Source organism: Aplidium turbinatum, chromosome 5 (genome assembly GCF_918807975.1).
Source record: "Aplidium turbinatum chromosome 5, kaAplTurb1.1, whole genome shotgun sequence".
In the NCBI taxonomy this organism is placed as follows: domain Eukaryota; kingdom Metazoa; phylum Chordata; class Ascidiacea; order Aplousobranchia; family Polyclinidae; genus Aplidium; species Aplidium turbinatum.
This window is the reverse complement of record NC_137476.1, coordinates 11,380,652-11,404,846: the sequence shown is the minus strand read 5'-3', so window position 1 is coordinate 11,404,846 and position 24,195 is coordinate 11,380,652. Positions and strand designations below refer to the sequence as shown.

Here is a 24,195-nt window from a genome sequence, read left to right as displayed (position 1 = left end):
TAGAACGATGAACCATTTGCACAGCCAACTGAAGTACAAGAATTTATTCCAACATATTTTTTTTTTATGAAAAACATTTGCCATCAATTTTGCCATAAAATTTGCGCAACATTTGCCCTCCCGTTGCGTAGCACATAAGACGTAGCACGACATGTAATTAAGGTAGTAGTCTTAGCGCTGTTTGATGTCTTGTTTTTGGCGGTGCTGAAACAAGAGAAAAATCTAAGATAAATATAATCTTTCGTACGAATTTTACAGGCAGCCATCTGTGGCTGCCTGACAGGTCGGTATTGGAGGCCATTAATGAAAGTTCAGGCGGCCATGGCCGCCAGCTATTTCGAGGCCTGCATATCAAAATGGTCACAACTCACAACTGCTTTTATATTTCCTAAATAGCCCATAGCCCAGGTAGCCGACCATTTAGTTTTACTGCATAAAAATATTTTTCTGGGTTTTGACCGGTTTAAACCTAGTTTTTACCGGTTAAAACCAGGTTTAAACCGCCTAGTGGTCAAAACCAGTTTTGACCACTTAGAGATCAACCCTGTTACGCGGGGCAGGGGGGCGGTGCCCCTCGTGTCTGAGACATAAGGAGGCGAGATACGTCTGGCCCCTCGGTGTTTTTTTAATATTAACAACTTTGTTTGCGCGAATACACAAGCTACCTTTGTTCAAATTCCAAAAAGTCGGCTACGTCAAATGTCTTGTAACAAAGGTTGTGAGTCTGATCGTGCTGTGGCAATTTTAGCTCGTCTATTTAACGTTGAGTAACGAGCTTGTCTGGAAAGTCTGTTACGACTTTTGGCAATATGCATTTTTTTGCCGACGCAGTTCATATTTTGTACAATTAGGCTACTTTAACGTTTACCTATTAACTCGGCAATTAAAAGATAAAGGTGGTCCCATACTTGATTCAAGTGTCGGGTATGAGAAGATAAGGTTCTCATTGTACTAAGTAACTAAGCCTTTAGCACTAAAGAGAGTAGAGTGGCCAGTTTCTTTCTCTCGGCCGTCTTTCCTGCAGAAATTATGCCCACCCAATTTATTACACCCTAGGTAGAGGTGAGCGGTGTTTTTCAACAATGAGCTTGAGCCGGGAGTCGAACCAGGTTTGCATAATTAGAAACGTCTTATCCGTTGCGTCATCCAACCGCCATCTCACTCGGCAATTGCAGGCGTCAAATTAGAAGGCTGTGTGTCTTCTAGGGCGTTTGGCCAACGTTATGCAATGACAGCCAAATTCAATAATGCGCAGAATTTTGCACGACAGACTGACATGCGGGTCCACAAATAGTGCATTAAAATCGTTTAGGCTGAAATTTGGCAACTTGTTGAAATTGCTTTAGGAATTAGCTGGAAATTCTCGCACCCTAGAATTGGCTTACTTCAGTAAAACATCGACCCCAATGCTTTCGGCTATAGCAAACGGTATAGCAGTCCATACAAGTTGTGTATTTTACTCATGCTTGTTAGCGTCGTGTGTATGAAGTCTATGTAATTCTTTTCTAAATTGGTCTGTTCCACTGACATCATCGCGTGTTTCCTGTAGTGGTATTTATAACTAACAGACACCTTTTCCACTTTAAGGTAAAAGTAACCCGAAACAATCCCAAGAAAGTGGCAAAAAGAAGCAAAAACGAGCTTTGAATATGGTGAAAGGCTCGGGAACAAGCGCGAATAAACCAAGCAAAAGCAATCATAGTTTTGTCGAGGAAGCCACTTATTCTGAAGCTCTCGGACCAAACGGTATGAGTGGTGCTTTGGCCTCAGAGTACAGTCAGTTAAACCTTGGATCAGGAGCTGGTGTGGAAGACGCCGCGTACGATTCAATCTCATACCCAAACCAGTGGTCTGCCGCCGCTGAAAACACTGGCGGAGATAACACCTACGACACGGCAGCTGTTTTCCCCGGGAGGTGAGTCAACCATGACGCTAATCTAAATTGTAAATATCGAGCGGCTGTTGTTAAAAATTGTTGGTTTCGTTAAAAGCCAAGGGTACATTCCGATACTTCAATTGCTCTGTTGTTAACATTAGAATCACGATCTCTTTTTCTTCGAACGCTTATCACGTGCCTTGCACACCACCTCTTCATGTGAAGGAGTCACTGTTGATTTCTTTGAAGTATTTTGGCAAGGTTTGACGCAGCAGAAACTCACTTTAAAACAAGCCTAATACGTGGCATGTCGTGGACCCGAGCTAAAGTTGGTTGCGTTGGATGCAAAGCTTCAAAGATTTGAATAATTCTCATCCACACGGCCTATTCAGAGCTAAATTTTCAACTTTTTGTTTAAAATAAAAGTTACTTTTCATTTATGCAGACTTTCTGATTGTTTGGCATGTGACATACAGTTGTATTCATCATAATTCTGAGGTTTTGTAAGAGGTGCCGATTTGTTTCCATTTAAGGCTTGGTAGCACACAGTATGTATAGCACTAATTTTGTACGAACAAAATTTGTACCACAGAAACAAAAGCTTTTGAAACACACAACATTTATCGTTAAAAATGAAGTCCTTAGAAGTAAAGTCATTAAAAAAAAATCCTTTTATTTTGGTATTGATTAAGTCCAGATGCTTGGTAAACTTATCCCGCTAGTACTATTGATGATAGCAAACGAAAACAGCGTAAATGGTTCAGGTTGTGATATTTAGAAAGCGATTGCTTTCTTGTTCTGCTGAGGTATGCTGCTATATGTGCAACGTGATAGTTCTTGTCAAGCCAGTCAGCTTCCGTTGCTTGCTTACGTGGTCAAACCTGTGAGGAAGTGAATGAAACGAAATTACGATGACGTCAATAAAATGTGTTGAAACCTCTGCCTCTCTGTAAAGCTTGGTTTCATGAATGCGAAAGCAAACTTTTGGCCAGCAAAATTCGTATTTTTTTACATTGATTTATCGCTTTCAGATGTTAAATCAATGTAAAAAAGACGAACTTTGCTGGCTGTGTTACTGAATGCGTGTTTAGTTCAGTTCATTACAGTTTTTGATTCAGACCGCGCATATTTGTACTTCTTCAATTTGCAACGCAAGTAATGGCTAAAGCCAACTTAGTATTATCATATTAATGCCCAATTCATTAGATTTCGGATAAAATCGAAACAAACTTCTGTAGCACGGTTTGTTTATTGGCATGGCATTGTCACGTCGGTACTGCGAAGTTAGTTGTTTCCAACAATTTTACGTTTTCGTAAATCTATAAATGCAAACATAAAATCACCCTTTTTTGACAGTAATTTAACGTCTGCAAGGAGGCTGATTTGCTTGTTGAAATTGATTGCCGTTGTCCCTGGTTGCTTTCATCGGTTGCCACTTGCCAGGAATAAAATTAGTTGATTTTGCGTTGAACCCATGTAGAAGAGGAATATTGTGAGCTTGGTGGTGACATTCTGTGAGTGAAGAAAACAGAAAATTCACTTAAATTAAAAAGTCAACGAAAACGTTTCTCGTAGGGTAGAAACTTTTACGACTACTTTGTTGAGCATACCAAAGCTTTGGCATGAACCAAACTGTAAAAATCTTACTTTCTGTTTATTCAACATCTTCTATCGAACTCGTAGTTGTTTCTTGTTTAGCATGCCAAAGTTTACTTTCACTGTCTGTGTGTCTCCCTTTTCTTGTTTCGTTGGTATTCTCAATAATCCGGCCATCTTTAGTTATCCCAACCAAGGAAGCAACCATTCAGCGTCTGCAGACGTTGTATCAATGTAGAAAATGGCTGATTTGCTGGATGGGATAATTACAAACAAAACGAATGCAAAAAGGGTGGTTTTGTTGAGCATGTTCATCATCATAATCCATCGTCGGTTTGTTCCCCACTAGTGGGGGTGGCCGATTGTTTCCGCGCAGCAATTGTTTTAATCCCTTTTCTCCATTTCACCCTGTCCCTTGCATCTTCCTCCTTCAGTCCGACTTTTTTAAATTCATTCTTCACTTGTTGTTTCCACGTTCTTCTTGGACGACCGCGTTTCCTCTTTCCATCCACCTTTAGATCTAGTGCCTTTCTAAGAAAACTTCCTTCCTTCCTCCTTATCACATGTCCATACCATCTTACTCCATTTGCCCTTGCCAGTTGGTCTATGGTCTCTCTCATCTCTAGCATATCCAACAATTCTTCAGTCCTTTTTTCCCTTCTCGTTTTCACCCCACACATTGCTCTCACCATTGACCTTTCCGTTCTTCTCAGGATTGCCAGTTCACTCTCTCTCAATATCCATGTCTCGCTACCATATAGCATTGCAGGCCGCACACAGCTCCGATATACTTTCCCTTTCATCCTTAGTGAGAATTTTCTGCCATACAACATTTCCCCACATTCCCTGAACTTTGCCCAGCCCAATCTTGCCCTTGTTGTCACCGCTGCTTCACATCCACCACTTCCATTTATCCGATCACCCAGATAACAGAAGTCTGTCACTGTTTCTATGCCATGGCAGAACTCATCATCATGGCCTTCCACTTCATTCCTTCCTTTACTGCATTTCCCACAAACAAAACACTTCGCCAATCTTGTTGCGGCTCTCTTGACATTAGCACATCTTGCATGTACCCACTTTCCACATTCCTTGCATTGCATTGAATTTCTCATCACTCTCTTGCCACATATTCCACAGGGATCTACTTTGCTCTCAACAACTGTTCCTTCTGCTCCACTCACCATCACTTTTGTTTTTTCAAGATTCACCTTCATACCCTTGGTTTCAAATGCTTCTTTCCATTTCTCAAACTTTCTCTCCAGTCCCTCCATACTATTACTTGTCAAGACCAGGTCGTCTGCATACAAAATTTCACTCAATAAGCCCTCCCTCACTCCTTCAGTTACAACGTCAACCACAATAGCAAATATCAGAGGTGACAAAACTGATCCTTGGTGTACACCAACCTTCACAAAAAACTCGTTTGAATAATTTGATCCAACTCTCACTTTTGTTCTTGCATCCTCATACATAGACATCACAGCTCTCACTAATACCTCCGGTATACCTCTTTTCCTCATTGCCCACTCCATCACTTTCCTTGGTACTCTGTCAAATGCCTTTTCTAAGTCGACGAAACACATATGTGACTGAAACTGAAAGTCATATGCAAGAAGTCATTTATCTATCATACTAGAGTTTTTTTTAATTGTTTGTTGAAGTGGAGTATGTTTTTTTTTAGTTCAGACAGCCGGCTTTAAGTTTCATTTTCTGTTCCAGTATCACTTGGCAAAGACACCACGCTGATTGCTGACATAGGTATACTGGTTTGACCCCAGTTACTGCCAGTGTAATTAAAACAATTCTTGGGCTGTGTTGCTCCATGTCTCTACAGCTTTGCACAACAGAATGTTACAGTTTACTTATTTTCGTTAATGTTTTTATTTTGATATCGAAAATATTGTAAAGTTCCTTTGCATTTAATTATTTCGCCACTCTTGTGTTTTATGTAAATAAATCTCAATACAGCGCTTCAGAGTCGGACTACGGAAGATCTTGCCCTTAAACTTTGAAGCATGCTTTCTACTAATAAAACCTTGCTGTTTAAATGGCAAACATGTTGGAAAAAGCTTTTTCACTTTAGAAACTTTTTAAAGAGCATAGTGCAACATGTACTATCACTCACATATAGTCCAGTCGTTGAAGGCTTTTACCTTGACTTAACTGGTGTAAAGCTGAAGTTTTGCACATTGGTTCTGTTCATTGTGTACAATGACCAAAAAAAAAATTTTGAAATTGTTTCAGTTTGAAAAAAATGGCGGATGTACAAATACTGAATTATTTAATTTTTATAAAATTATTGTTTGTGTTGGTGCTCATTTAAAAGTAAATTTCATACTGCAATTATTTCACATTGGCAAAGTGTTGGTCCACCGTGATTGCCGGAGAAAGTTTACGGATACACGGAAAAAAGGTTCAGGGAAAATGCCTGCAAAGAAATTGCGATCTGTGACAAGGAAATTCAAGCTTCTGAAGCCTCCAGTATGCTGCGCCAAAAGGGTGCTGATGGGATTAATGCTGCCAGTAGGCCTACTCATAGAGGGTCTGCTACTATTCAGTGAGTCCGATTCGGTGAGTTCCTAACCTCTAACGCCTATCCCTAACCCCTAACCCTTAACCCTAAAACGGCAATGATAATTAGGCTACGGTACCCGATAATTATAAAAAAATGATTAAAAAAATCACTAAATAGGGATCGGACTCACCAAATCGGATTCACCGAATCGGACTCACCAAAACGGGCCATTCCGGTCATAGAGGGGACAACATTGTTGCGACAGCTGGTCGAAAATTACACATGGACTGTCGTAAACGTTACACCAACCCAATCGATATACAGCTTAAGAAAAACAGAGAGGAAAGTGGGTCCTGCGTCACAAGGAAACGAAGTGTTCGAATTCTTGATGCTAATTTCGACAGTGAGACTCATTGTTTGTTTTGTGGGACTCGAGTTCTCACGGACAGACCAGGCTTTAGTTTTGTTAAAACAGATGTTTTTGTAAGGACTAAATAGTTATATTGGAGTGTTGTGCGAGACGTTCTGACGATTGGTCATTCGCCGTGACTGAAAGGTCGTGTTGAATATTACGGTGGCAATTTGCATGTTGCAGACTGTTTATACCATCATTCTTGTAGTGTTAATTTTATATATGGATTTAACGTACCCTTGCAATGCGGCAAAGTACCTGAGGCAAACGTCGAAAATCTGGGCGACCGAAGGATGAGGAACAGGACCAGGCATTTCTAAAGATGTGTTCCCATCTTGAACAGAATGATGAAGAACAGTTACCGATATCAGACCTCAGATATAAAATGAAGAATTTTTTAGCAAATGAGGATTGCCTTCCTTATGGATCGAAATATCTGAAAACCCAATTATAGAAACAGTACGGTGAATCTATTTATATAGCTGAAGGTCAGGGCCTTCATGACATTGTCACTATAAGAGAGAAAACATCCGAAATCCTCCGAATAATAATAATCGTGATTCGTATTTTATTTGCGCCCATTGCGATGCATAACATACAGTAACACTGCGATCACAGATGTGATACAACAAACGACAGGAAGCAGCGAAGTGACATATAGTCTTCGAGTCAGCTGCTCCCCTTATTTTGGCTTGCCATTAAGTGTCTTTGCCGAGACACAACCGCGTGGCCTGGAGCGGTGTCGAACCCACGTCTTTTCGAACGTCGCTCAGACGTTCTCACCACTCGGCTACGCAACCGATACTCAATCTTGGTCCTGCTCCAATGTAGAGTTTCTTATTTGTAGGAAAAGACACAAAGCGAAGGTTGCAAGTATTGTCCAAGCTGTCAGACCACGAGCTGTGATTGCACCATTGCAAATTGGTCTTGCTGTTCAAGGACATCATTTGTACGGGTCGAGATTTCTTGTTGATACTTTACACAATATGGGATATTGTTCTTCTTACGCAGAAGTCCAGAGATTTGAAAATGCAGCTGATTGTGTAGCATCAGAATTCATTGTTCTAGAGAACATAGACCTACTCGAAAGTACAATGTTATTTGCAGCTGACAAGGTTGATCATAGTATTATCACCCTGGATGGGAAGGGGACTTTCCACGGGATGGGAATAAATGCTGCCTTGACACCGGGTCAGAAAGCAAACCCTATGATTCCAAGGCACAACATATCACAACTCAACATCACAGAGAAGACTAGGATTGAAATCATGCAACTCCGCTTTGCCAATGAAGCGCAGAAGACATCACTGGCTGGTTATGTACCTTTTTTTCAGGATCAAACCCTGAGGAATATTGTGAATGGTGTTGTGGCCGAGGATGACGTTAATGCACATGAACTCGAATCATGATGAACATGAACAAACAAAAAATGATCGGCCTGATCAGTAAAACACTTCGGGGTAAACACTGCGAAGTGATCAATGCCCCAGAGGACACTGATGTTCTGATTGTGAAGGCTGCTGTTCCTAGTGCAGTGTCACTTTCGACAACGTTGATTGGAAAAGACACAGATCTGTTGGTCCTGCTTCTTCATTATGCGCAACAAGCAAACAAAGATCTATATTTCCGTTTCGACAAGGCAAAAAATGCTGACAAAGTGTATCATATAAACCAGTGATTCCCAAAGTGGGCGCCAGCGCCCCCCTGGGTGCGATTGCGACCATGAAGGGGGCGCTGGCTGTAAAGTGGGCGATTGGGGGGCGCTGAGAGTAAATCGGGGCAGTTACAAGAAGAGGATTGCAAAGCATTTTTTGGTCATGCTTCACTTCAAAGAAATACAAGAAGACAGTGACTATACAAGTATACTAGCTCTGAGGCAGATATTGTGGCAATTATGTTGGCAACGTCGCTTCGCAGTGCCTTACAAGTTTGCTGAGGTCGTAACGCATGACTTACTTTGAAGCACTGTGATTATGCAAATCCGATCTTACAATCCGAGAGTATTTTGATCGAGCGAGTTTTCAGTGTACCTACTGTATTAGAAATGCGAATTCCATTCTTCTAACTTTGTGACGTCATAATTAGGTTTTCATTCACTGGTGAGATTGGAAAATTGCAACTGCAGCCAGACCCAGAGCAATATTGCCTACCACCCTACGCAGTGATGTTATGGTCAGAATCATTTGATTTGAATAAATTAGTGCAGTAAGAATAAGAAATGCTTGGATGTGGAAGAGCACTACTATGTCATCAAGGCCTATAGTATTTTAATAAAATTCAGTAGTTTGCTTACAATTTTGTAGGTTACTGATATATTGAGTCGAATAAATATGAAATATTTTTAGAACAATCATCTGCAATAAGCTAAATAGGCTATAAGATTGCTACAATGAGTTTTGAGAAACGAAAATGTAGACGATACAGTATAAGCTACCTTCAATATGGATTTATCCCAGCCCCAGGTTCTGAATTGCAACCGATGTGTTTGCTATGCAATAAAGTGTTTTCTAATGAAGTGATGAAACCTTCCAGACTTTCCGAACATTTATCAAAAATTCATCCAGATAAAACCATAGACAGACAATTGATAACAACTTAATAACATTGAATTGCATAATTCAAAATTAATACAGAAATGAAATAGATACATAATTTCAAACGTTTTCGGCAAAACTTTCTGCCCTCTTCAGGAAAATATCTTAATTCATCTAAACAAAACAATTATTCGTAAAATGTTAATAATAAATGACTGAAATTCAATAAAACTGTACTGAACTGCGTACAAGCAACAACTGACGAACAAACACAAAAGGTGGTAGCAATCTGTCATAATTACGCGGGAGTGTGGTCATGAGACAAGATAGTGAGGAAGTTTTGGACACTGTTTTACATCACAAGGCATCTTCTACAGTTATTAAGTCAATTCCTCTGAGTAATAATACTGTACAAAGACGGATTGATGAGATGGCTACCGATATAGAAGCTAGGTTGTGCAGCATAATCAGGGATACAGAGTTCAGTCTCCAACTGGACGAGTCTACTTTGCCAGGAAATGAATCACTGTTACTTGGATATGTTCGTTTTGTGCACGATGGAGTCTTAAATGAAGAGCTGGCAATGGCTTTATCTCTGGATACGGATACCTTGGGTGAGACAGTATTTCAAGAAGTCAAAACATATTTTGAAAAATATCAAATTCCACTGACCAACATCATGGCGTGTGCAACTGATGATGCCCCATCTATGGTAGGCCGTTACCGTGGTTTCAACGCATTCCTAAAAGCAACAAATTCCCACATGCTCACAATTCACTGTGTAATTCATCGGCAGCATTTGGTGGCCAAAAATATGAGCGTTCGTCTTAATCTATCTTTGAAGACTGTCATCAAAGCAGTGAATAAAATTAAAGCGCACGCTCTGAACACACGCTTATTCAAACGATTGTGCAATGAGAATGATAAAGCTTTTGAGCGCTTACTACTCCACACCGAAGTACGATGGCTTTCCAAGGGAAATTGCCTTGCACGATTTTATTCGCTGTTTGAAACTGTCGTGGAATTTCTACAGAGTTGTGACCCTGGCCTTGGGAATGACGTCCTGGTTGTGAGAAATGATATCGCCTACTTGTCAGACATATTTTCCAACTTCAATGAATTGAATTTATCCCTTCAGGGTAATGAAGTAAATTTAATCAAGGTGAAATCGGCACTGTCTGGGTTCAGTAATAAGCTAGTGTTGTATCAACGAAATTTAGCTAGACGAGAATTTTTCCAATTCTCAAGCTTACATCAACTTGATACCAGTGACAGAGGCATATCTGATGTTGATGTAGAGACCTACAGCAATCATCTTCAAGAAGTGCACAAAGACATGGGAGTTCGATTCCAGGATGTATTCCAGTTAGAAATCCCTGACTGGATAATCGACCCATTCTGTGATATTTCCGACCATGGAATTCTTGAGGAGGAACTGATCACATTGCAAAGCGATTTTGAACTCAAACCAAAGTTCAATATCTCGTATCAATCGTTCTGGCTACAGAACCAAATCAAAGAGAAATACCCTCACGTGTGGAATCGGGTCAAAGTTTTTATCATTGCCTTTTCCAGCTCATGCTTGGTGGAGCGTGCTTTCAGTGCCGTGACTACGCTTCTGGATAACAAAAGAAATCGTCTTGACATAGTTAGACGGGGGAGACTTAAGACTGTTCCTATCCAAACTGGAACCCGATATCAAGAGGCTGATGACATTGCACCAACCTCATCCGTCTCATTAGAGTTGGACTTTAAGTTGTGATGAATGGAAAATAACTTTGGTTTTATTTTTTTTGTCGAAGGGGGCTTTTCATTCTCTGTTCGTTGTCCAGGGGGGCGTTAGTAAAAAAAGTTTGGGAAACACTGATATAAACGAACTGAAAATGGTGATGGGAGAAGAATTATGTTCCCATTTACTTTTTCTACATGCCTACACTGGATGTGACACAACATCAAGAATTTTTGGTGTGGGTAAGAAAATCTATCTTTCACAAGCTGGTAAAGGGTGATACTACTCTGAAAGACTGTGCCAATTACTTCCTTCTTCCAAAGAAGACAGCAGCATCCATTGTGAACAAAGATTGTCAAGCGATGGCTGTGATTTTTGGGGGCACGCAGACGGATTCCCTCTCGTCATTGTGCTACAGAGTACTAAGAAAAAAAGTAGTCTCTTTCCAATCATTTGTGACACCAGAACGCCTACCACCTACTGAGTCATCAACAAAATTTCACTGTCTAAGGGTTTACTACAAAATAATGGTCTGACTAGGACAGGAGAGTGATATGGAAACTTGCGGTGGGGTTGGAAGGCAGTCAGTTTGTGACAACAGAGTCGGATATGAATGCGGCCCCAGATTCCCTCTTATAGATTATGCACTGCAACTGCACAACTGCCAGGTGTAGCTGTAGGCAGAATAATCTATCCTGTACCTCAGCATGTGGACAGTGCAACTTGATGCCTGTGACAATACGTACAATCAGTCATTACTGGATGAAGATGATGACCAGGACTTATTAAGCAACTGAATGTAAATACAGTAGAATTCGCCTATAGTGACTTTGGCTATAGTGACACTTCGCCTATAGTGACACTTGTTGCAAAGTCCCGTTTGCATACGCAACAGTTGATTAGAATTCGACTATAGTGACACTTCGGTTATGGTGACACTTTTTCCGCGGTCCCTTCAGGTGTCACTATAGGCAAATTCTACTGTAACTCAATAAGTGGTGTGTGATTCTTGTACTGCCAGTGTTTCACTATTGGTTTTGTTTCATATAAGTCTTTCCATTGAACTAATGAGTTAATTTCATTTTGATTTGTTTTTATAAATTCCTTACCATCTTAAACCCAGGGATAGACGCCAGAATTACAGCTCTAGCATGAATATTAAGTGAATTATTGTCACTATACTGTTTTGGCGGCCATCTTGAAAATTGACAACTTTCCGGTGATTCTCCAAGATTTTTAATATTTTATTCTTGATGATAAATACTAGAAAAAGTGTTGGAAAACCTTTTGTAGGAATTTTCTGGGGTCAAATATTGATTATTGACCATATATTGATGTAGCGCCCTGCGTTATACATTATCGTAGGCAATTATATAATATTTTGTTAATGTCACTTCATTTAAAGTGAAATATAGTTGTTATTGAGTACCTACTTGCTTATTAATTGTGACAATAATAATATCATATTTTAAAGAAGCCGTAGTATGACGATACTTTGGAAAATAATCAAATTTTGTTTATCCGCCAATTTGAGAAGAAAAAAAATGGCGGATTTTCAAAAGGCGGATAACATTTTTTCACCAAAAGATTTTCACGGGGATTTTTTTTTTGGTCAGTGTACATAATCAACAGAAACAATGTGCAAAGTTTCAGCTTTACACCAATTAAGTCAAGGTTCAACCCTTTTTTTCGCTTCAACAACTGGACTAATAGATTAAAAAGGTGTAATACCAAAAAAATTATCACAGTATATAAGAATTACTCGTACATTGCAGTGTCTTTTTATGCACTGATTAATTTTTAACACTACATGGGTAAGCGGCTAGGGATCTGCAATCTCCATGCACATATAATTTGTTTGATATGTCAACTACAACAAAGTATGTTTTACGTCAGGGTTCACCAACTGGCGGCCCGCCACGCTGTTATGTGCGGCCTGCGGAAGGTATCAGCGTACAAGTATAATCAAAAATACATTCCTTGGGGAGTTAAAGAGCATGACGACAAAAAATACTTTCCGGGAAGCATATTTTTGCTTTGCGTACGATTCCACCGACCGACCAATCAGATTGTAGTTCTAAGTGGGGGTCGCTTAAAGTTATTCCAATGCGATGTCCAATTGTCCATTGTCCAGCCACACTGTCCCAGTGGCTGATTAAAACGTCTGTTTTCGAATTTCGAAATTGTCTGTGAGTATAGGGTTGCTTATTTTAAGTTTGTAGATGTCATGTAAACACTAGTGTGCGTTTCACCGTTATTGTGTTTCACGAGCAGTGTTGGTTTCCTTTATGCAAGTTTTTGTTGGCAAAATAGGTCGGTGTGCCAACTCAATTTATAATAAATTGGCAAAATATTATATATATATATAAATTTAAAGACTTTTTCTGATTGTATTATGAAAATATCTAGCTTAGTACTGCAAAATGTTGTTAATCAACAATTCTTACCCTGCCGATAAGCACCGCAAGTGACAGTTGTCTAATAATTAATCAAAGAAAGACGGTTTGATAAACTCTCACAAAAAGGATGAAAAATGAACTCATTGCTTTTTTAGAGGGAACACTGTTCATGAGTTACGATAGAAATGTTTTTTCGGTAATTTCCACAAGCGTTTGTTTCATGGTGCCTGGTTTCTCCCTGTTATTGCAGCCTATTTTTCGCTGATATGTTTGCAGGTCACTATTGTTGGCTGTATTGCGATGTGTCAAACATTTCCTTGTTTACTGAAACTGTTAATTGCAATATATCTTTTGTGACAACAGCGCTCATGCTTGGCGATGAATATTCTGATGAAACCGCTCGCCTCGCTATAAATGCGCAAAACAAGTCACTTCGTTTATTAGGCATTGTTAAAGAAGTCAAAAGTGTTAAAGGAGCTTGGCGTGGCAGTAGCGTTGTTCGACTAATTTTGTTGCTGCGGTATTCTAAGATAAATATGAACAATATGTAACGCTGGATACTGGGTACAAAATGCGTTTTTTTTAGCATGAGAAATTAAGAGTCAATCTACCTAAAATTTTATTAGTGCGGCCCGCCACAGCTATCCTTAGTGCCAAAGTGGCCCGCATGCAAAAAAAGTTGGTGACCCCTGTTCTACGTTGTTAGTTCGTGCCTTACAAAACTGAATATCTGTTACTGATTCGCCTAATCACTTTGTATTTTTCATGCTTTTCTTCAGAAGCAACCAAACCAGTCAGCCGTCTGATTCGGTCTATGATCATGTGAAGCGTTAGAGGAAGGAACGTCAACAACTTTACCGCCTTCTGAATCCGATGTACTTATCACTATTTTGCGACTGTTATTGCAATCATCTTGTCTTTTATTGAGTATGATTAGCGCTGATTCAAATGTTTTTTTAACTTTAAACAAGTGAAGAATAATAAACAAGTTACAAGTTGAAAAAATCTGTTTTAACGGGACATAATTGAAACTGCAACAGTAAAGTTTTCTTAAAAGATTTGTAACGTTTCTCCTTGTCATAGTATCACGTTAACTGATTTAATGCAAAAAATGTAACAACTTTTCGGTTTAGCTTTTATCATTTTGTGGTCACAGACTCCTTTCAAACACTTACAAGCTTGTGGAACATCGGAATGTCTAAGAGTAACATTCAGTGCTAAAATTGCAGTATTTCTTGCTGAAGTTAATTCAATCACGGAATCCTTTAAATATTTCCACGAAACCCGGGTTGGACGACACAGGGTTAAAGATATCCAATATAAATCTTCATTTGATGAAATACGGTCGATCCTTTGTTGCCTTTATACTATTGTGTGATTTCTTACGTATCGTTGCTAAATGAACATTGTTTGTCAAAAGCTTGTACATAGAATTGTTTGAAATGATTGTTTATGTTGTGTTCGTATTCATTCTATTGTTCAATTCATTATCTATTTTCTTCAAAGTAGGTTCAGCGAATGTGCAAACATTATGCTTTCACTTGTCCACATTGTGACTTGTTTTACGTACTTGTACGCTCCGTCATAGTTAGCCTACTCAGTTTTTTGTTTTTGCGCCCAGAAGTGTCCTTTAAGTTTTGTTTCAGCGTTGAAGAAAACTTAGAACTTTTATAATTTAAAACTTCAAGTAAGACTTCGAAAGTAATTGTGTGTATCTAATGATCACATCCCAGTTGCTTCACTACTTTGTAAACCGAATTAGAAACCTTGCGGTTACAGTGTTTTTCCCACAACCGCGGGAATAATAGAAATGGTAAAAGTGACCACATAAGCCGCAACCGCTTGTTTATATGTTGACCAGCGGTTAACACCAGCTAGCAATGTCTTTTTTAGAATGACGAATCTCAAACAGTCATTGAATTAATGCAAAACACAGGCCGGTGTGGCGAGGTTATGAAGGTGCCACTTCACTTTTTACTTTATTTTCATGAACCGAATTAGCAGATTCAGCGTAAGATCGATAGTTGGGAACGTTTCATGCAACTCCTTGGGGCTCTGTAGTCTTCCTTGTCATTGTGATTTGTCTTCTAGCCTGAGCCTGTATCGCAGAGCTGCTCGAAACTAAAACTTATTTGCAAGTTTAACGAAATTGCAGTTCTTTGCACGTCCCCGCATACACGGTCTTGGACGTAAACATTATTGTTAGTAATCTTAGGATTGGAAATGGAAAAATTGTTGAAGACTTGCCATCCTGCCTTGTCGGTAACATGCGTTTGTTTTCTTATTTATATTCAAACTTGAAGCAGTTGTCTTCGTCAATCGTGTTCTTTCCACTGAGCGTCTTTGGAGTTGAATGCCCTTTACTGCAGTGTTTTTTTTCGCGCTTTAGAAGCGGATGAGATTGGCTGGTTATTATTGCAAAGGTTTTATACATGAACCGTTTATTTTCAACCATATTTCTGACTCAGATTGTGACTTCACTCTGAAATATTACTTTATACCTCCAACTTGCACATGTCAATGCTGTGTTCACTAAAAAAACAACAATCTTAAAACTGAACGTTTCCCACCTAATATTGTTATGGAATGCCTGATAGATTTTACTTTTTTGGCAACCGGCAACCCTTAATTGAGATTATACGTGGACTGTACCAATAACAAGCTCCATCACAAGTTTTTTTAGTAAAGTATTGATTGCATTCAACATTGCCTAACGATGGAATAACGTTAAGCGTTGTCAATTCACGAGAAAATGCTTTGCTTGCAGTGCAATACCGTGTTAGGTGAAGCTGAGATTATTGCCGTGATTTTACATGAAATAGCAAGAGATTAAAAAGCGTATGCATTGCATAGGGTGTTTTATGTGCCATTGTAAGTTTGTACATTAATCGATATTTCTTCATAATTACTCTTTTAAGTGACTGCTTTCAATTTTATGTTTATTGATGATTTTATGCATTTTTTGTTTATTTAAACAAGTTTTGTATTTTTTTTGTGATTTTCCATTGCAGCTCAAACTCTGTTCAGTTCCCCGTGTTTTCAGATTACAAAACCAGTTATTTTTGAACGTTTGCAGACGTTTAATCAATGTAAAAGAACTAAGTTTATGTGCTAAGAGAAACATTTTGCTTTTATTGCTCACGTTTTTCAGAAACCATCCCATTTTTGTCAAATAAAATTGAATCGACATAAACTTCGATGAAGTTTGTTGACATGTCGGTGCCATCTGAAGAAAGTTCATGCTGACTCAGAAAATTCAGTTTTGAATTTTCGTTTTTTTTGCTTGTCTACCTGCAGAAGTGCAGAGCTACTGGTGAGGCCGAATAACTGAGGGTGGTACTTCAGAGTTCGCACGTGTTATTAGTGTTTTAGAAGTATTTTTTTCGCAGAAACTATTCCGTATTTTTCACTAGCTGTTTTTTTTACTTTACAAAACACTTGTCATCTACCTTCCGTTTGTCTCGGTTTAAAAACTAAAGAAAAACGGTGAATGTATCTTGTAAGTGTTTTCTCAAGCTCTCTCACGTATTTTCCGTTTTGGCTTTAGGAACGTTCATACTTATGATGTCACTGACCGATTGTGACTTTGTTTGTGCTGTAGAAATGACCACAAATTCTCACCACGCAATGCTTTGTTAGTCGAAAATAAATCGTTCAAGTCCCCGAGCAAAACGATCTTTTGCATCAAAACTCTTTGACTTTAATGACAGTAAAATTTCGATATTCACTTTTTTTGGAATTGACGCTCGTTGGCAAACTTGTGGGAGCGCACTGCCGGTGGTTATGCAGTCGCTATATGACGCGTTTGTAATAATATTATAATAACTATGTTTCATTTTGCGCCCATTGCCACAACGTTCAGTGGCCTATACTGTGAATCACAGATGCAACACGAGACAGCAGGGAAGGAACATCAAGTCTCCTGCTCCCTTAATATGGGGAACAGCTGATGGCAGGCAGTGGTCAAGTGCTGTTGTTGAAACCGTCATACCGCGTTACATGGTTGATGTCAAATAAAAGGAAGAAAATGGTGTCATTTTTTTTGCTTTTATTTTATTGACACCATCAAGACCGTGGTGGTTTCGCTCAAAGTAACCGTGACCTTCTGCCACTAAAATTTTTTTTAGGTCGATGTTAATTTCCTAACAAGCAATAATTATTTGTTTTTCTGCGATAAATTTGTTCAAGTAAACATCAATATATCGCGGTTTCCACCGTCAATCCAACAATGAAGACGTCAAATCTATCTTTGAGAGCTTAATCCCAGCAGTTTTGCATTGTTGTAGAAGCTTTGAATCAGGGTCGTGTCAGCCGACCGGGGGAGAGGCACCGCTGCTTGGAAGCCCACTTGTTTTAATATGTTTAATGTCTTTTAACGGTTTAAAAAAAACTGCAACAAAACTCGCTAAAATTTATAGCTTAAAACATGCAAGGTCGTATTTACTGTTTTTCAAACCCCTGACTGTGGGCCCCTCCATCTAGGGACCCACGCATATTTAGTTCGTGCAGTGTTTTTTGTTATATAATTTTACATGTAGCCTACCGGTAACATTTAAGGGAACGTTCAAATATTACGTAACGCCTTCGAGGGGGAGGGGGGGGTTTATGCAAAGCGTTACGTTAGCGTCACATCGGGGGGAAGGGGGTTCAAGCAAAACGTTACGTAACGCTTTCGAGTACGGAATGGTACTTTTTGGGCTGAATTTGTACTGAAAAAGCGTTACATGGGGGAGGGGGGGGGGTTGAAAAAGCGTTACGTTGGCGTTACATGGGGGAGGGGGGGTCAAAAATTCGGAAAAAAAGCGTTACGTAATATTTGAACGTTCCCTAATAGGCTACAATTATTTTCCATTCTTGCAAAAGTCCTCGATGGCTTTGCTCGCTCAACCACATATATTCATCTAACTAGCGACCTTGGGCATGCATATTGCATAATTTTAGAAAAGGGAGTAAAAAGCTTTTATGTCACAAAAAAATAATGCAATATTAGGCCTACCATATTTTCATCGCCTAAAAAGAGGGCGCGTTTTGCCAGCAAGTAGAATTTTACGCTTGAAAAATCGTTTACATCATTTTAAATCATTACAGTATAGGCCGAAAATTACAGAATACGTAGCAAAGTTACCAAAAAGAAAACAGGTTGACTGAACGTTTTACTTATTTTTTCTCATTTCTAGTGCTTCCTTTAGACAGCAAACGATTTTATATTATTAAGAGTCAGCAAAAAGTGAAAAAAATACTTAATTTTTAGACAGTTTCAGTCAGACAGCCACGATCGCAAAAATGTGACAAATCAGGCACGATCTCCAGGTAGCCAAGCCTTAACTTTTTTCAACAAGGAATCAGGGGCGCCGGAAGCGGTGGGGCAGGGCAGGCGGATGCCCCCCTGCCCTCAATTTTTCTGTGGATAGCGGGCAATGGTGCCCTTTTAAAGTCATGTAGCCTAAGATACTGCACATTTTGCAATACGATATACCCATTTCAGCTATTCGCTTTTAGCCTAACTATAATCTTTCATTTCTGCCTCAAAATAATATTCAAGACGCAAAATTCTGTATCACAGGAGGTGCCCAGTGCTGTATTCGCGGGTATACGGCGGTATACGCAGTATACGGTACTCTCTGCTTTTTCGAGCAACTAATAGTAGCCTATACCCTCTGGTTTTCCAAAGAGAGTGCGTATGCTGTCCTTACTGATTCCTCATGTATGATGCTCGGCAAGAATTATCCATGTCATTCATTGAACTTCAGTCTCAAAGTACAACTTTACCTAGAGCCGAACTTTTAATAAAAAGGATAATACGAATTAATGAGAGTTTCAAGGAAAATCCGGGAGAAAAAAAACACAGTTGGCTTTAGCAGCGAAGGACAATTTAATGTTCAGAAATATTCCTCTGATATAGAATTCTAAAATGGTGCTAATTTACGCGAATGAATTCATTCAGAGCATTGGCAGCAGAATGCAAATGAGACTTTGCGCTAATGCCGACACTGCCAATGGTCAGTTACTAGTTGATATTGCTAACTTGCAACCTGAAAAACATGATAGGAAATTTGCGTCATGGAGAAGCAGAGGTGAGAAGAATTTGTAGACGTTTTGGCATTGATGAAATACGGTCAATTCAAGGATTAAGTGACAATGAAAAAGTTGAAATTGTGCCCAATAATTTGAAGCTTCTCTTGACAGCTATTTCAACTTTACCTTGTTCGCCAGCAGAATGTCAACGTGGTTTCAGTTTAATGAACAATATTATCACAGGTTTAAGAGCATCTTTTCTCATTGATAATGTGGGCTGTTTGATGTTTATTAATTACAATGGACCACCTGTGGCTCAATTTACCGCTAAAAAATAAGTAAGATCCTGGCTGCTAAACCACCGATTAGCTAAGAATACAAGATGCCAGATTTATAAAGAGGATAAAGATGTAGATTCCTCTTGGCAGGCCGTTTGGAATGTATTCATAGAAAAATAAACAATTTTGTACTTCTCATCCAATTTTAATGTTGATAATTTATGTTATGGTAGAATAAAGATAAGTATTTTGCAAGTTGTGCATTATTATTCATTTTGGTAAATCTGACCGTATGCCCTGTGCTTTTTTTACGAATACAGCACTGGAGGTGCCTACATCATTATAACATAGCATGATGCCCTTCCTTGCCATTGTTGTTGATTGGTTTATTTTGGTGTGCAATATTATAAGAGCAAAATCATTAAATGATGCAGCACGCTATAATTAAAACAGTAGACTGCACATAACCGTTAAGATCAGTGCTGTATTCGTAAAAAAAGCAAAGGGTATAGGCTACTGCCAGATTTGCCAAAATGAAAAGTAATACACAACTTGCAATACAATACACTACAATATAATATACAATACAATGCAATATAATACAATACACAACTTACACAACAACACAACTTAATACACAAATACTAATTTTTATAACATGAATTATCAACATCAAAATTGGACGAGAGGTACAAAATTGTTTATTTTTCTATAAATACATTCTAAACAGCCTACCGAGAGGCATCTACATATTTATCCTCTTTACAAATTTGGGATCTTGCAGTTGTCAAGAATCAGTAAGGATAGCATGAGCACTAACTTTGGAAAACCAGAGAGTATACTACAGTTGCTAGAAAAAGCAGAGAGTATACTGCGTAGCCTATACCGCCGTATACCCTCGAATAAAGCACTGGTTAAGATGCTAAAAATGACGTGAACTAAAAATCTGTCCCTCTCCTTGCAAAGCTGGGAAGGTCGGGACCCATGATCATGGTGGGAGCGATGATCCACCCCTCTTTTTTTTAATATAAAGTATTCTTTTTGCAATTTTTGACGTCATTATATTTTTTGTGCTTGGATAACTTTCCCACAATCCTTTGGTCAAAATTGTACTAAAAATAAAGGTGCAATTATAGGTTTTGTGGTAAAAAAGTAAATTTTTTTGACTGAATGTGTTTTAAAATAACTCATTTGTTATGCAAGAAATGTTCATGAACTTTTTTGTAATGGTAGGTGATGTATTTATGATGAGATTAAGCTGAAAGTTTTTTTAGATAGCAATGTTAGTTTTTTTTTCAGCTGTTATTTCATTTCTGAAAGATCAGGTAGGGAGCCTTGAGTCCACCTTGTGTTGGGACCTGTAAGTCATGATAAGTGCCTGTGATAGTAGATGTTAAAGTGTCATATGACATCATTTTTTGCTTTTCACACCTTTCCATTAGGATATATCACAATTCTGACTTTTGTTTCGTTTGCTACTATTAATTATGCTATTTCACATGAAAATTCTGACAACTCATCCCAAGGAATCATTTGAAAAATCTCCGTCGCTTATTTCAAAATTTAAAGCTTGGAAGCTGGCTTGAAGATTGATTTGACACATAAATAATATAACTATGTTTTAGAATTGTATTTTTGATATGGTGAAGTGACTTCTTCGCTAAAATACTACATTTTTTGGCTTATTGCAATTGTGGCTTATCGCTCCCGACACGTGTCTTATCGCTCCCCACATGTGGGGTGCGATAAGACGCTTGGCACGTGTTTATGTTTTTGATCGTAAATTAAACATTTGCTGAAATAATAACTTGTGCTTTTGCTGCAGAGTAGGTAGCACTACAAGGCATTGCAAAACCAATTTTTAGAGAAAAATATTGAGAAACGTAGAAGATACGCATCTAAAAGAAAAAAGTGGCTCGCAGGTCCCGACCTTCCCCTAGGCCTATCCATGCCACGATTTCTTTTGCTGGAGGTTAGGTGTTATACACATTGCACTTATAGACATTCGTTTCGATTTGTTTCAAGAAACAAACGAACCAAACTGAGTTGGTAATCAACAATGTCTACAAGCGTTGTATCAATATAAAACGTATGTAGCCTAGGTAAAAGAATAGTTTTTTGTGAAAGTGTGAGCATGGCCTTTAAAATGTCGTTTAATATCTTACAGTGAACCAGGCAATGAACGTTCAACAACAGTTTTATAAAATGCGCCAATTTCTTGTAGAATTAATAAATTGGCATGTTACATTGATAGCCTATACAAAATGTTTAGAAAACAAATAGCCTACAAGCCGTCGCTGAAACGTCATCGACCAAGCAACATAATCCCGTTGAAAATACAAGCAAGAAAACCCAAACTGTCAAAAAAGAAGACATTTGAGCATTTTTTAGTGTTCGGAGGACAGTTAGTTTTTCTTGAAAAAGGAGGACAAATCCTCTTAAAAGAGGACGTATGGTAGCCCTATGCAATCCGGTATATCGAAGTATTCAAAACAAACATTTTACCCATATCTAATTTGTGATGAATTTAGTTACCCACAAAACGGTTTATAGTTACATACAGTATTGCGCAAAAAAGTGACTAAAACAAGATCACATTTGTGAAATTTTTTTGGGGGGCAAAGAGATCCCCACACCCATTTTCCAACTATCCTTTCGAACTTTGCATTGTCCATTTAGCCTATCTTATAAATTTTGTTTTACAGTATTAAGAGTCTGGTTCTTCCCAAACTTCTATCCAGATCCGCTACTGCATTGTCGGCCTATTTAGTCTTTATTAAAATTTACTATTTTTAAAATCTTAAAATTGTTTTAATCTCTGTTAACATAATACATATGAATTTTTCTTTACATATAAAAAGTTTGCGGCTATAACCTAACGCTTTCTTGTCTTATTTTTAAGACCCATCAGTGATGGGCCATCACTAAACATAGGGGACCACTATGGGATTTTGGAAAGGGAACAAGAGGTTGGTCACATGGTCCTACTTTTAATCACTGACGCAGGCCCTGTCACTGAGTTTACTTTTCGATTGTTGAAGTGTCCTTGTCTGTGAAGTATGCCATCCACTAGGTGCCGCTAAATGAAAAATAGTCCTTGAAATGCGTTGCCCAAAGTCACATCCTTACAGTCAAGTTAGAACCGCTTGATCTTGCAGTTTTGTTGTAAAGTCAGATGAACCAACTGGTCACAGCGGTAAACCATAATCTCTTCGTGGGAAAATTGTAACATAAGATTCCCGAATCCGTTCGTCTGCATGTAATGACCGAAAAAGAAACACTCCTTTGAAACGTCTATTCAAAATTGTATTTCTGTAAAATTAGCCACCTGGCTGTCGAAAAAGGAATGCAACGCCGTACACCACTAAAACTTGTCACTACAGAACAGATTACTTGGATAAAAGACGGAAATTTTCGTCCAGCTGACAAGCACTAAGCAAAACAGTTAAATGTGCGACTAATTCTCAAGCAACCATTTCACGAAATGACCAGAATAGATATCAATATCTCAAACTCACGTACGCATTACTGTGACGTAATAGTGAAAGACATTGTCACGCAATTCAAACAGGTGTTCAAAGGTGGTGATCCAATGTTTCATGTTTAAACAGGTTTGACACAAGTCTTACGAACGATGGTGCAATTTTGGCTCATTTTTAGGAAAAATTCCATGACGTAATATTCAGTAGACCTGAACGGTTTTTATATGACGTTTGATTTGTATAGAGATTGGCCGTAACACCAACTGAGCTGTCGGGACGAACAAATGCAATAACATTTCGTGAAAAATAAAAGGGAAAGTCTATTGGAGTTGTGTGCGGCCTGCAATATTGTACGGCAGCGAGACATGTGTGCTAAAAGTGACTGAACTTGTAATTCTGAGAAGAACGGAAAGGGCAATATGTGTGAGATAAAAGTTCGGGGAAAGAGAAAAAAACCAGAGCTGACGGATATGCTAGAGATCAGGGAGAATATTGAACAACTTACAAAGGCAAATGGGGTAAGATGGTATGAGTATGATCAAAGACTCATAACCTTGGGCATGTATCATGGAGGAAGGAAGGAAGTTTTCTTTGAAAGGCATTGACTTTAAAGATAGATGGGAAGAAGAAACTGGCACTCAATAAGAACAAAAAACAATCACTGCATTTTTTATATTGTAAGTCTCTCCCGAGGAATGAAACCTGGATTCTCACAATCATTCAATCAGGCTGTTTTCTAAATAACATAAGCTTAATTAGTTCAAGGCCACTCTGAAAGTTCTGAAAGCAAATCAATTGAACAAATTGGGACCTGGTAAATGATTAAAAACATTGCTTGTGTACAATGTTATTACAATACGCACACGATTTAAGTCAACGTTTGTGATTAAAGTCGACTGGGAAAAACTGCTTGTTCAAGATCTGATTGATTTATTTAGCAGGTGATTCGATGTAGTCGTTTGCTAAGAGTGGCGTAACTCATTAATATGTCACTTGTGTGGTTTTACTGTTAGCAATTTGATAGTGTGTCATCAGTAAAAGAAAAGTGATGGCATTTTGTTCAATTGTTTTCAAAGAAGTGTCTCGGATTTTTTGTTTTGTCACTCAAAAATTTTTTGTTCCCATACAATATTTATGATTAACCTGTGTTGACTACATATTTAAAGTTTTATGCAAAAGTAAACAACTTATCTTACTGTTTGAACAATATTCTACTGCTTGAATTTACTGTAAACTTAATGGTGGCTCTACTTCATTTTTCTGGGAGATTTAAGCTCTTTGCTCATGTATGTCTGTGTGTTTTACGAGCTTAAGAACATTTCCATGCAACAGTTTCACGGGTGTATTTGCCAAGCT

The 24,195-nt window shown here is 38.5% G+C and overlaps 1 protein-coding gene across 2 annotated transcripts in view; it reads left to right on the top strand.

Annotated features, from left to right (window-relative positions):
• The window catches only part of LOC145770207 (docking protein 1-like), a 30,911-nt gene extending 14,650 nt beyond the window's left edge, over window positions 1–16,261 (top strand). Inside the window, exons 9-11 of one of the 2 annotated variants that reach the window (XM_082581798.1) lie at window positions 1,588–1,915; window positions 13,844–13,939; window positions 14,221–16,261. In XM_082581798.1, the coding sequence (XP_082437924.1) occupies window positions 1,588–1,915; window positions 13,844–13,898 (383 nt within the window). In that variant the 3' untranslated portion in view covers window positions 13,899–13,939; window positions 14,221–16,261. Of the gene's footprint in view, window positions 1–1,587; window positions 1,916–13,843 lie in introns of both variants that reach the window. The other variant, XM_082581797.1, reaches the window with a different exon arrangement.
• Window positions 16,262–24,195: the final 7,934 nt, after the last annotated feature.